The sequence below is a fragment of the Dendrobates tinctorius genome, unplaced genomic scaffold, assembly GCF_039654945.1.
Source record: "Dendrobates tinctorius isolate UK_male_01 unplaced genomic scaffold, ASM3965494v1 ptg000155l, whole genome shotgun sequence".
In the NCBI taxonomy this organism is placed as follows: Eukaryota; Metazoa; Chordata; class Amphibia; order Anura; family Dendrobatidae; genus Dendrobates; species Dendrobates tinctorius.
Window position 1 is genome coordinate 819,714 of NW_027361822.1, and position 13,198 is coordinate 832,911.

Sequence of the window (13,198 nt, forward strand, 5' to 3'; positions counted from 1 at the left end):
CCTTCTCCCGTATTGTTCCTTCCCTGTGCCACTGGCCCTTGCTCGTTTTTCGCACCGTCATCTCCCCAGTCCTTTTGTCCGTGGAGCCGTCCCTCTTGGTTCCGGCTGTCGCGCCTCCGTCCTCTGTGGTCCTGCCCCAAACGATCCCTGTATAGGGGTCGGTCTTCACCTGGCGTGCTCGGCCCAGGGGCTCCGGATCCGTGACCCAGAGGGTCCACTCTCTAACGTAGTTTTCCCCTAAATATTACAGTATCATCAGGCCATGGACCCCGCCGGTGCCGCGGCTGCCACTCAAAAGGAACTGCTTTTCCTTAGAGAGAATCAGACCCGTATCATGTCGTTCATGAAGTCCATGGACTCCCGGCTCTCCGCTCTTCAAACCGCAGACCCAGCGCACGCACCCCTCTTAGTCAGTCTCCAGCAGGAGCTCGCACAACAGCGCGATGCTCAGTCTCACATTTTGGGGTATATGGCGTCCGTGGATGATCGGCTGCTTTCTTTGCAGTCCTCTGCGGCCGCTTCCACCCAAGCCCGGGACGCCGTCTCTTGTCCTCCCCCCCGTCTCGGTAAACCGCCCAGGTACTGTGGGGACCCAAAATTGTGTAGGGGATTTTTAAATTAGTGCAGATTGCACTTTGATCTGTTGCCCCAACAGTACCCCACGGACCGTGCTAAGGTGGCCTTTATAATCTCCCATCTAGAGGGGGAGGCGTTGGCTTGGGTGTATCCCTTATGGGAGAGGGATGACCCGGTGGTGACCAACATTCTGTGTTTTTTGGAGACATTCCGTAAGGTTTTTGATGAACCTGGACGCCATGCTTCCTCTACAGAGGCCCTTTTTAACCTCAGCCAGGGGTCCCTTACGGTAGGGCAATACGCCATCCGTTTCCGGACCTTGTCCTCGGAGCTGGGGTGGAATAATGAAGCCCTGGTTGGTGCGTTTTGGAGAGGCCTTTCTAGTAAAATCAAAGACGAGTTGGCCGGGCGTGACCTTCCCACCACCCTGGAGGATCTCATCTCCCTGGCTACCCGTATTGACCTGCGTTTTCAGGAACGCGCTAGAGAGTCAGCCAGGGAGAAGAGGCCCTTTAGATTATACCAAGCTCCCATTCCGCGCACCGTTGCTCTCTCTAGTAACCCTACCCCTGAGCCTATGCAAGTAGATCGCATCAAGCTGTCTGAACAACGGCGGAAGGAGAGGATGACCAAGGGACTCTGTCTCTATTGTGGAGGGGCCAATCACTTCATTCGCACTTGCCCTGAGAGACCGGGAAACGCATCCGCCTAGGCCAGGTAGGAGAGGGCCCCCTAGGTGATTCTACCCCCTCTCTTCCACTTACTGTTTCAGCTCTACTTATTTCAGGTCGGGGGCGTAGCTCTGTGGAGGCGTATGTGGACTCGGGCGCGGCAGGCAACTTCATCCACCAGGAGGAGGTTGACAGACTCCAGATTCCCGTGGTCGTCCTAAGTAACCCTCGAGCAATCACCTCCGTTGATGGCAAACCTCTTCCTGGGCTCATCACCACGGTAACCACTGAAGTAAACCTGCAAATTGGCGCACTTCATTCTGAGAAGATTGCCTTTTATGTTCTACCTCAATTATCCCACGCCATTCTCTTGGGACTACCTTGGCTTAGGCGGCATGAGCCAGTTGTCGACTGGCGCTCCGGAGAGATCCTGCGCTGGGGGCACGCCTGCCATGTAAGCTGTTTACGTACCCTGGTTCGTTCCCATCCTCAGCTTAAGCCTACAGACCTCCCTGGTCTTCCTGTGCCATACCACGCTTATGCTGATGTTTTCTGCAAGAAAGAGGCGGATTCCCTGCCTCCGCACCGGCCTTACGACTGCCCCATCGACCTGATTCCTGGAGCGGTTCCTCCCAGAGGTAGAACATACCCTCTCTCTCCAGCCGAGACCTCTGCCATGACGGAATATATCCACGAAAATCTGTCCAAGGGGTTTATCCGAAAGTCTTCCTCTCCCACGGGCGCGGGTTTTTTCTTCGTCCGGAAGAAAGATGGATCACTGCGGCCTTGCATTGATTACCGGGGTCTGAACAAAATCACCATCAAAAATCGTTACCCCCTTCCGTTGATTCCGGAGCTTTTTGACCGGCTGAGAGGAGCCCGGATCTTCACGAAGTTAGACCTGCGGGGAGCCTACAATTTGGTCCGGATCCGTGCTGGGGACGAGTGGAAGACGGCCTTCAATACCCGTGACGGGCATTATGAATACCTAGTCATGCCATTCGGCCTTTGCAATGCCCCCGCTGTGTTCCAAGAATTTATCAATGAGGTATTCCGGGATCTACTCTATTCCTGTGTTGTCATCTATCTGGACGACATTCTCGTTTTCTCCCCCGATCTGCCCTCTCATCGCAAAAGTGTACGCTTGGTCTTGCACCGCCTTCGAGAGAACCAACTCTACGCCAAGATCGAGAAATGCCTTTTTGAGCAGTCGTCACTACCCTTCTTGGGATATGTCGTCACCGACTCCGGTCTAAGGATGGATCCCGAAAAACTCGGTGCGGTACTCAAGTGGCCCCGTCCAGTGGGGATTAAGGCCATCCAGCGGTTTCTTGGGTTCGCAAACTATTACCGTCAGTTTGTGCCTCACTTTTCTACGGTTACCAAACCCATCACGGACCTGACCCGCAAGGGAACTAAGCCCAACACCTGGTCCCCTGAAGCGGAAAACGCCTTCCAAACTCTGAAACGTTCTTTTTCGTCAGCACCCATTTTGCATCGGCCTGTGACCAGCAGACCCTTTGTCCTGGAAGTGGATGCCTCCTCCACTGGAGCGGGGGCGGTCCTGTCCCAGCAGGCTTCGTCCGGACGGCTGGTTCCTTGCGGCTTCTTTTCTAAAGTCTTTTCACCGGCGGAGTGCAACTACTCCATTGGAGACCGAGAATTACTGGCCATTAAGATGGCCTTGGCTGAATGGCGGTATTTACTCGAGGGGGCTGTACATCCCTTTACCATCCTCACGGACCACAAGAACCTGGCTTATCTGCAGTCTGCCCAAAGGCTCAATGCCCGGCAAGCCAGGTGGGCCCTGTATTTCTCCCGCTTTGACTTCCAACTTCGCTTCCGACCGGGTAATAGGAACATCAAGGCTGATGCCCTTTCCAGGTCGTTGCAGTCTTCTGAGAGGGATGAAGTCCCATCCTATATTATCGAGCCGACTAAGATGATCACCCTGGCTCCTGTGAATTTTGCTGTCCCTCCAAGCAGACGTATAGAGGTGTTGGGCTGGGGACATTCCTCCAAAATTGCTGGACACGTTGGGACAAAGAAGACTCTCTTACTGCTGTCCCGGTATTACTGGTGGCCCACGCTTCGCCAGGATGTGATGGACTACGTGGCCTCTTGCACAATCTGTGCCCAGAATAAGGTGGCTAGGACTTTGCCCGCCGGTCTTCTTCACCCGTTGCCAGTTCCTGAGGCCCCCTGGCAGCAGATCGCCATGGATTTCGTGACTGACTTACCCCGCTCAGCCGGATGTACCACCATCTTAGTCGTGGCAGATCGTTTTTCCAAAATGGCCCATTTTATTCCCTTACCGGGACTACCGTCCGCCCCGAAGTTGGCTGAGATCTTCATCCACCAGGTGTTCAGGCTGCATGGTCTTCCTCAGCGGATTCTGTCGGATCGGGGGGTCCAGTTCACCTCCCGCTTCTGGAGGGCACTCTGCCGGCTTATGGGTACATCTCTCGACTTCTCCTCCGCATATCATCCTCAGACCAACGGGCAAGTGGAGCGAATGAATCAGGGGTTAACCACCTTCCTACGTCACTTCGCCAACGCTCATCAGGACGACTGGGTTGCGCTCTTACCTTGGGCTGAATTCTCGCACAATAATCATCCCAGTGAATCTACCACTAAGTCACCTTTTTTTGTGGTAACCGGTCAAAACCCAGGTATTCCGTTGCCTTTCTCCTCCTCTACAGGAGTACCCGCAGCCGATTCTCTTGCTAAAGAATTCTCGCAGATTTGGAGAGACCAGGGACGCGCTCAAAAGTGCCAACGACCGAATCAAGAAACATGCGGACAAGAGACGGAGGGATGTGCCCCCGTACCATCCAGGTGACAAGGTCTGGCTTTCAACTCGACATATCCGTCTGAGAGTTCCCTCTTATAAGCTGAGTCCTCGGTACATTGGACCATTTGAAGTGATTGGACGTATTAATGCAGTGGCTTACAAACTGAGGTTGCCTGCTTCGCTCCGGGTGCCCAACGCTTTCCATGTCTCGCTCTTGAAACCCGTAGTCCTGAATCGGTTCCAACCAGTTTCCATCGTCCCTCCCTCACCTGCTATCTCGGACAACGTCTTCGAGGTCAAGGACATCTTGGCTATGAAAAAAGTCCGGGGTAAGACCCTTTTTCTTATCGATTGGGTGGGTTTTGGTCCCGAGGAGAGGTCCTGGGAGCCTCGGGAAAATATCAACGCCCCTCGCATTCTGAAAAAGTTTTTGGCCAATCTCAGTAAGGGAGGACGTAAGGGGAGGGGTACTGTGACATCGGCGGGTATGCCCGCCGATGCCCCTGCTGCTGCAGCGCGCACCGCAGCATTTCCTCACCTGCGCGCTCCCGTCCGGTCACGCGCCCGCCGTCCACTCATCCACACGGCGGATCCTGGCTCCCGCCCCCTGGTTCGCGCACGCCACCTCCCGCGCCCTCTCTCCAGCGGTGGGCGGCGCTGAGGGGCGGGCCTGGGGGACGCACTTCCGGGGGTTGCTGTATTTCAGGCGTCCTCGCTGTCAGGAGGACGCCTGATGATTGTGTAGTTTTTCTGCACCCTCTGGCCTCTACAGTTTTCCTGTAGTTTACCTCTCTCTGCCTGATTCGCCCTGTCGCCCTCAGTCCCGTGTCTCCCTTCCCACCCAGTCTGCCTGGGCGCTGTCTTCCTTCCATCCCCTGTGCCGTTCCCTGTCTCCAGTCCGCCTTGGTCTTCCACTTGCCTTCTCCCGTATTGTTCCTTCCCTGTGCCACTGGCCCTTGCTCGTTTTTCGCACCGTCATCTCCCCAGTCCTTTTGTCCGTGGAGCCGTCCCTCTTGGTTCCGGCTGTCGCGCCTCCGTCCTCTGTGGTCCTGCCCCAAACGATCCCTGTATAGGGGTCGGTCTTCACCTGGCGTGCTCGGCCCAGGGGCTCTGGATCCGTGACCCAGAGGGTCCACCCTCTAACGTAGTTTTCCCCTAAATATTACACCGGGTATTGCATGGTTGACTGGGCAATGATTCTAATCAAGAATAGCAGCCTCAGTCCATGACCGATGTTATATTGTACGGAAGAGTGCATCATTGGACAACCCTTTTAAAACAGAGATACGCCTAATATAAATGTAGAATATATTTAACATATGATTAATGTATGTGTATTATTTAGATTGTTTGCTTTCCAATTAGAGCTGTTTATTGGTAATTGCACACATTTCCGAACTATCAGCTGGTGCTCTAGATTGCATTCCCTTTTTCATGTATATTAACTGATGTACCGCTTTTTTTTCTTGAAGAATGTCAATAAAATGATTTTAAAAATAAAATAACTTCTCTATTCTTTAATATGACTGTAGTTTTTGTAAACCTTTTATCTCCTTCTGAACATGAGTATGGCTTCTCCCCTGTGTCAGTTCTTTGAAGATCATGAAAATATGATATGATTAATGGGTACACATTTACCAGAATTTGAACATGAAAATGACTGTTCCTATGTGTGACTTCTCTGATGTACTACAAGACTTGATTTCTCTGTCAAACATTTCCCACATACGGAACATGAAAATGGCTTTTCCTTTGTGTGGATTCTCTGATGTGCAACAAGATATGCTTTTGCTGTAAAACATTTCCCACATTTGGAACATGAAAATGGCTTTTCTCCTGTGTGAGTTCTCTGATGTGTTGCAAGATGGAATTTTTCTGAAAAACGTTTCCCACACTCTGAACATGAATATTTCTCCCCTGTGTGAGTTCTCTGATGTTTTGCCAGAACTGATTTTTCATTAAAACATTTCCCACATTCTGAACATAAATATGGCTTTTGCCCAGTGTGACTTCTTTGATGTATTACTAGACCTGATCTCCCTGCAAAACATTTCCCACATTCTGAGCATGAAAATGGTTTCTCTCCTGTGTGACTTCTCTGATGTACAGCAAGATTTGATTTATCTGTAAAACATTTTTCACATTTGGAACATGAAAACGGCTTCTCCCCAGTGTGAATTCTCATATGTATGATAAGATGGTTTTTCTGTGTAAAACATTTCCCACATTCTGAACATGGAAATGGCTTCTCCCCGGTGTGACTTCTCATGTGTGTGACAAGAGTTATTTTCCTTGAAAAACATTTCCCACACTGTAAACATGGATGTGACTTCTCCACTGTCTGAGCACTTTCATGTTTACCACCTCTTCTGTTATTTATCTTCTGCTTAAGAGTCAATGATGAATCAGATGATGGGAGCTGTTGAAAAGGATCAGATGGTAGATTTTTACTGTGAATAGCTGGAGGTTTGTCTGGGATAATTACAGGTTCTTCACATGTATCTGGTGTGATAACACGGTCATCTGCTTTCAAATCCAAAAATATGAAATGTTCCTCTGAGCTCCTGGTACAGTCATCTACCAAGAATAAAATTAAAATAAGTTCGGCAACAGTACCTTTTAATTATATCCATACATGCAATAACATTTCTAAGTAAGGACCTGACCTTCTTCATGATGATGATGATGATGATGTAGTAGTATGTTAGTGCTATAGGTATCTGAACTGTATTTTAATTCTGAGTTTGGCTATCCTAGGCATAGAATCATATAGCCTTCATAGCTTACAACATAACAAAGTTATAGAGATAGAAGAGTAACAACGTCCTCTATGTCCACTTCCCAGACACTGCAGCTTCGTCATTGTTTTATAGTATATGGGTATATTATCTCAAGAAAGATGTCACTTCTGGCACCCTTCAGGTCTGGTTTAGAGAGACGTGCTCAGTGAACATGTCGGATGGTGGGTACCCATGCTGCAAGCAGCGTGGGTGGTCATTCTGGAAACATGCACACAAATAGAGTGCCCTCCCAAATCTAATAGCCAGTTCATCACTGAGCCAGTTTAACATCCCTACTGAGGCTCCAGCTTTTAAAATATAATACAAATTAAAATATATACACTGGTCAAAAAAAGGGAACACTTGCACAATCACTGTATAACCCCAACTCAGACAAACTTCAGGGATATTAATCTGTGCAGTTAGGAAGCAATAGCGATTTTGAATCAATATGTTCTGTTCTAAATGAAAGTAATTATAGGAGAGGAAACAGCAAGACAACTTCAAAAAAGGGGGCATTAGGTAGTAACTAAATCTTATTGAGCTCCGTTTTGCTCAAGACCTCCTTCTCTCCTCCACACTGGTAGGTTCCTCACCCAATTGCCTCCAAAACTTCTCATGAATATCTCCAATTTTCTAGAATTCTATGACTCAACAAATCCAATTATCTACCACATTCAGAATTTTCAGCCGGAACTTGAAAACCCATCTCTTCAAGAAAGCTTCCAGCCTGCATGACTGCACTGCCACCTCACCAGCAAGAGAGCTGCGGCAACCCCCAAATTCACCGTTTCCTTCCCTATTATCCTGTAGATAATAAGCCCAAGGGCAGGTGCGCTCTGTTCCTGTCAGGCATTTTTAGTTTGTTCGTTGTAATCTATATTCATATTTTGTACATAACCCATTTTTACATGTACAGCATCATGGAATCAATGGTGCTTCAGGACTGCAAGCTCGTAAACACCATGAAAGAAGATTTTCTGTACCTCTCAGCAAAGTCTCAAGAATATTGAGCCAATATTAAGACTTAGATCATTTTGGGAGAATAGCTGGGCAGAATACAGCATGCTTCTTGATCACTGAGCAAACTGCTCTCCTCCTGCCGGACACTGATCTATCTGATCGGTGCAGGGCTGGAGAGAAATCTACCAAGACGTACACCAATGCTGCATGTGCTGACTAGCTGAATTAGCTTTCACCTGACTAGCTAAAAGAGCTTGCAGGGCATGAGGTCAGTCACATGCATGCAAGGAACTTTAAATCATGCTAACATATACAATGAATATGTTTGTATGGGTTATGATGATGTAGCTAAGTGTGTTGAAGCTGAGGTGTGTGTTTTGATGGTGTAGCTAAGCTGCGTGTTTTTTGATGAGGTATGTAATCTCAGGGTTTTGTAGCTAAGTTGTATGTGTTTTGCTGATATAGATGATCTGAGTGTGTTGTGGTTGTGCTGTGTGTGTGTATGTTTTGATTATGTAGGTGAACAAAGTTCGCTGTAGTTGAGCTGTGAGGTATTTTGACGAAGTACGTGAGCTGAGTTGTAATTGATCTGTGTGTCTGTTTTGATTATATAATTGAGCTGAGAGTGTAGGTTAAGTAGAGCTCTGCGTGTGGCAGAGATGTGTTTGTGTAGCAAATCTGAGTGTGCATGTACTGTACATTTATTCATTTACTTATTTTACTCACTTATATGTCTTTGGAGTGTGGGAGGAAACTGGAGAATCTGGAAGAAACCCACGCAAACACAGGGAGAACATACAAGCTCCTTGCACATGTTGTCCTTGGAGGGATTTGAACCCAGTGCTGCAAGGCTGCAGTGCTAACCACTGAGCCACCGTACATGCAACAGTGTGTGCAGGAAGTGTGCGCGCAGCAGTGTACATAATGTGCATGCTGTAAGGCTACCACAGTATAATACATATGCTGCGGAGAAACACTACCTATACATCTATTACCTTCCTATTCTACTTTAGTGTTTTAAAATTAGTGATATTGACCCCTCCACTTCTTTATACCAACTGAGAAGTTTTAATTAGTAAGAAATGTGTTTTTCCCGTTTTCTTTTTGCCATCAAAAACTGGAGTGAGTCGGTTTGTTCTTTAGATCGAGAAATACAGCAATTTGGTTCACATCTTTACCCTTAGCAAATATTGTAGAAGTTACACACCGGCACCGTAGGACCTTACACACTCCGGAGTCACATTTTGATTTTCTATTATGAAATTAATGCAGACTGGAGCCACAAGTAATTTCAAATTTGTACTTTGATTTTTGAGGCAAATTGTAGTTCAGACCTCAATTGGTTAAGGAATATTGTTTCTATTCATCGTTGATGCTTAACCCCTTCATGACCATAAGTATTTTCGTTTTTTGCTCCGCTTCTTCCAGAGCAATAATTTTTTTATTTTTCGGTCAATATGGCCATGTGAGGGCTTGTTTTTTTTTGCGTGACAAGTTGTCCTTTGGAATGACACCATTGGTTTTAACATATTGTGTACTGGAAAACGAGAAAAAAAATCTAAATGCAGTGAAATTGCAAAAAAAAAGTGCAAATCCACATTTTTTTTAACCATGTTCACTAAATTGTAAAACTAACCTGACATTATGATTCTCCAGGTCATTACGAGTTCATAGACACCAAACATGTCTAGGTTCTTTTTTATTTAAGTGGTAAAAAAAATCCAAAGTTTGGTAAAAAAAAAAAAAAAAAAGGCACCATTTTCCGAGACCCATAGTGTCTCCAATTTTCGTGATCTGGGGCTGAGTGAGAGCTTTTTTTTGCGTGCCGAGCTGATTTTTTTTTTATACCATTTTTTTTTATACAATCTTGTGATCGCCTATTATTGCATTTTATTGCAATGTAGCAGTGACCAAAAAACGTAATTCTGACGTTTTGAAGTTTTTTCTCGTTACGCAGTTTACCGATCGGATTCTTTTTTTATATTGATATATCGGGCGATTCTAAATGCAGCGATACTAAATATGTGTATATTTGATTTTTTTTTTTATTGTTTTATTTTGAATGGGGGATTATTTGAACTTTTATATTTTTAAAATATTTTTGAAATCTTTTTTTTCACTTTTTGCATGCTTCAATAGTCTCCATGGGAGACTAGAAGCTGTAGTTGTCTTATCGCCTCTACTACACACAGGCAATGATCAGATCGCCTGTGTGTAGCAGAAATGCTCACTTGCTATGACATAGAGGTTATGCTGACCCATCGGTGACCCGCAATCACGTGATGGGGTCACCGATGGGCAAGATTAGTGACGCGCTTCCGGTAAGCACAAGTTAACTGTCAACTTCTGACAGCGACATTTAACTAGTTAATAGCCATGGGTGGATCGTGATTCCGCCCACAGCTGTTGCGGGCACATGTCAGCTGTATATGTCAGCTGTCATTTGCCTGCAAAGGTGCGGGTTCCGCGCCGGAGCCCACACCAAACAGGGAGTGTCCGACATTGGTGTACTATTACAACTGATGTCGGAGAGGGGTTAATTTACTCTCAACTAATTAGACAAATCATTTCAGTAAAGACTTGAGTCTTAATCCCCTAAATTTTCTTAGTTCTTTTTGCTTTTTAGAGCAGTGTGTATGACACCCGATCCTTATTATAAGCCGCCGCTATATCATCGCAGCGATAATAATATCATTGTTATCATCACTATTGCCGTAGTTCAGGTTGCTGTGCCCCTATGCAGGGTTAGACAGTGAGAACGATATAAAAGCCACTGGAAGGACGTGTCACTCGTTGGTGGTTTACATGTTTTTTTATACAAAAAAATGATAATTAAGAATATCACATTTTTTACATGTGCAGCAGCAGTGCAGCTCATGTATTCTTTCAGTACTATAGGAGTGCAGGCCTAGTCCACATATTTTGGGAGGACTATGTGTAACATAGATAACACAGTTGGCTGGGAAATTTTCCACTGTTTTTTCTCTAAAGGCTTTTTTTGGCCTCTCCTGATATGAATTTCCTTGCTATTCTTCACTTTTGCCTTCCAGACAAGAATGTTAAGCAGAATTTTTCTCATTCTTTTGACCCTACCAACCAGGCTACGGAACCTCGGCACTGTCAGCAATTATATTCTCCCAGGGGCTCCAAGTAATATCTGAGATATCTCTCCTGGAAAGCCCTTCATTTAACAAAATTGAAGAAAGCAGATTTCACCTTAGGGATATTTCTCCAAGGACATTTCTCCACCTAAATGTGAGTTCTTCCCAAAATCCCACTGGCATGTTGCTTATTTTACCTGCTCCGTATTCCCCATGGACCCATATGACTATGGACTTTCTAACAGATTTACCTAGTTCATTAAACTGTTCAGTGCTTTGGTGATTATGAACCGATTCTCCAAAATTACGCACTTTCTTTCACCAGGTCTTCCTACATCTTCTCATCTCTCCTCTCAATGTGCATTAAAAAGTAATAACATATTATATTCTCCTTACTGTTCACTTAAAGCTTCTCTTCCAATGCTGCCCATCTACCTCACTGACTTACCGTATATACTCGTGTATAAGCCGACCCAAGTATAAGCCCCCCCTAATTCTGCCACAAAAAAACTGGGAAAACTTATTGACTCACATATAAGCCTAGGGTGGAAAATGCAGCAGCTACTGGTAAATTTCAAAAATAAAAATAGATACCAATAAAAGTAAAATTAATTAAGACAGTAGGTTAAATGTTTTTGAATATCCATATTGAATCAGGAGCCCCATATAATGCTCCATACAGTTCATGATGGCCCCATAAGATGCTCCATACAAAATACACCCCATATAATGCTGCACAAAGGTTAATAATGCCCCCTTAAGATGCTCCATAGATTATGCCCCCATAAGATGCTCCATAGATTATGCCCCCATAAGATTCTCCATAGATTACGCCCCCATTCGACGCTCCATAGATTATGTCCCCATAAGATGCTCCATAGATTATGCCCCTATAAGATGCTCCATAGATTATGCCCCCATAAGATGCTCCATAGATTATGCCCCCATTCGATGCTCCATAGATTATGCCCCATAAGATGCTCCATAGATCATGCCCCATAAGATATAAGATACTCCATAGAATATGCCTCCATAAAATGCTCCATAAAATGCTCCATAAAATGCTCCATAGATTATGCCCCCATAAGATGCTCCATAGATTATGCCCCATATGCTGCCCCCATAAAATGCTCCATAGATTATGCCCCCATATGCTGCCCCCATAAGATGCTCCATAGATTATGCCCCCATATGCTGCCCCCATTAGATGCTCCATAGATTATGCCCCATATGCTGCCCCATAAGATGCTCCATGGATTATGCCCCCATATGCTGCCCCCATAAGATGCTCCATAGATTATGCCCCCATAAGATGCTCCATAGATTATGCCCCCATTGCTGCCCCATAAGATGCTCCATACATTATGCCCCCATATGCTGCCCCCATTAAATGCACCATATATTATGCCCCATAAAATGCTCCATAGATTTTACCCCATAAGATGCTCCATAGAACATGCCCCCATAAGGTGCTCCATAGATTATGCCCCATAAGATGCTCCGTAGATTATGAACCTATAAGATGCTCCATAGATTATGCCCCCATAAAATGCGCGATAGATTATGCCTCATTGATTATGCCCCCATAAGATGCTCCATACATTATACCCCCATAAGATGCTCCATACATTATGCCCCCATAAGATGCTCCATACATTATGCCCCCATATTCCGCTACTGCAAATAAAAAAAAGACATACTTACCTCTCGTCACTAGGGGCCAGGTGGCGGTGTCCTGAGCAGACGGCTCAGGGCCCCGGCACCTGCGATATTCACCTGTCCCGGTCCATTGCTGTGCACCGCTCTGTCTGGCAGCTGAGGGCATGGCGCGCACTAACTACGTCATCGCGCCCTCTGCTCCTTGAATGTCACTGACAGAGTACACGGAGGACAGCGGCGTGCAGCGATGGACCGAGGACAGGTGAATATCGCATATACTCACCCCCTCCTGGCACGGTCTCTGCAGCCCTTCCTTCCTTCAGCGGTCATGTGGTACCACTCATTAAAGTCATGAATATGCGCATATTCCTGACTTTAATGAACAGTACCACGTGACTGCTGAAAGAAGGCGTGGGAGAAGCAGGGCGGCTGCAGAGATGTGCCAGGGGGGTAAGTATGATCTCTGACACCCCCGCTCCCCCTACCCCGCCAACCCCCGGTATACGACTCACGTATAAGACGAGAGAGGGACTTTCAGCCCGAAACAATGAGCTGAAAATCTCGGCTTATCCGCGACTATAGACGGTACTTACTTCCCCTTAAGACCCGATGTGTATGTGACCTTTTCAGCCAGTCACTGATCTCAGAAGTGAC

General features: G+C 46.4%; 1 protein-coding gene across 1 annotated transcript in view; it reads right to left on the minus strand.

The window, feature by feature from the left end:
- Window positions 1-3,171: 3,171 nt before the first annotated feature.
- The window catches only part of LOC141050952 (oocyte zinc finger protein XlCOF7.1-like), a 60,972-nt gene continuing 50,945 nt past the window's right edge, over window positions 3,172-13,198 (minus strand). The window contains exon 7 of the mRNA XM_073547677.1: window positions 3,172-6,618. Within this exon, the coding sequence (XP_073403778.1) occupies window positions 5,708-6,618 (911 nt within the window). The 3' untranslated portion in view covers window positions 3,172-5,707. The remainder of the gene's footprint in view (window positions 6,619-13,198) is intronic.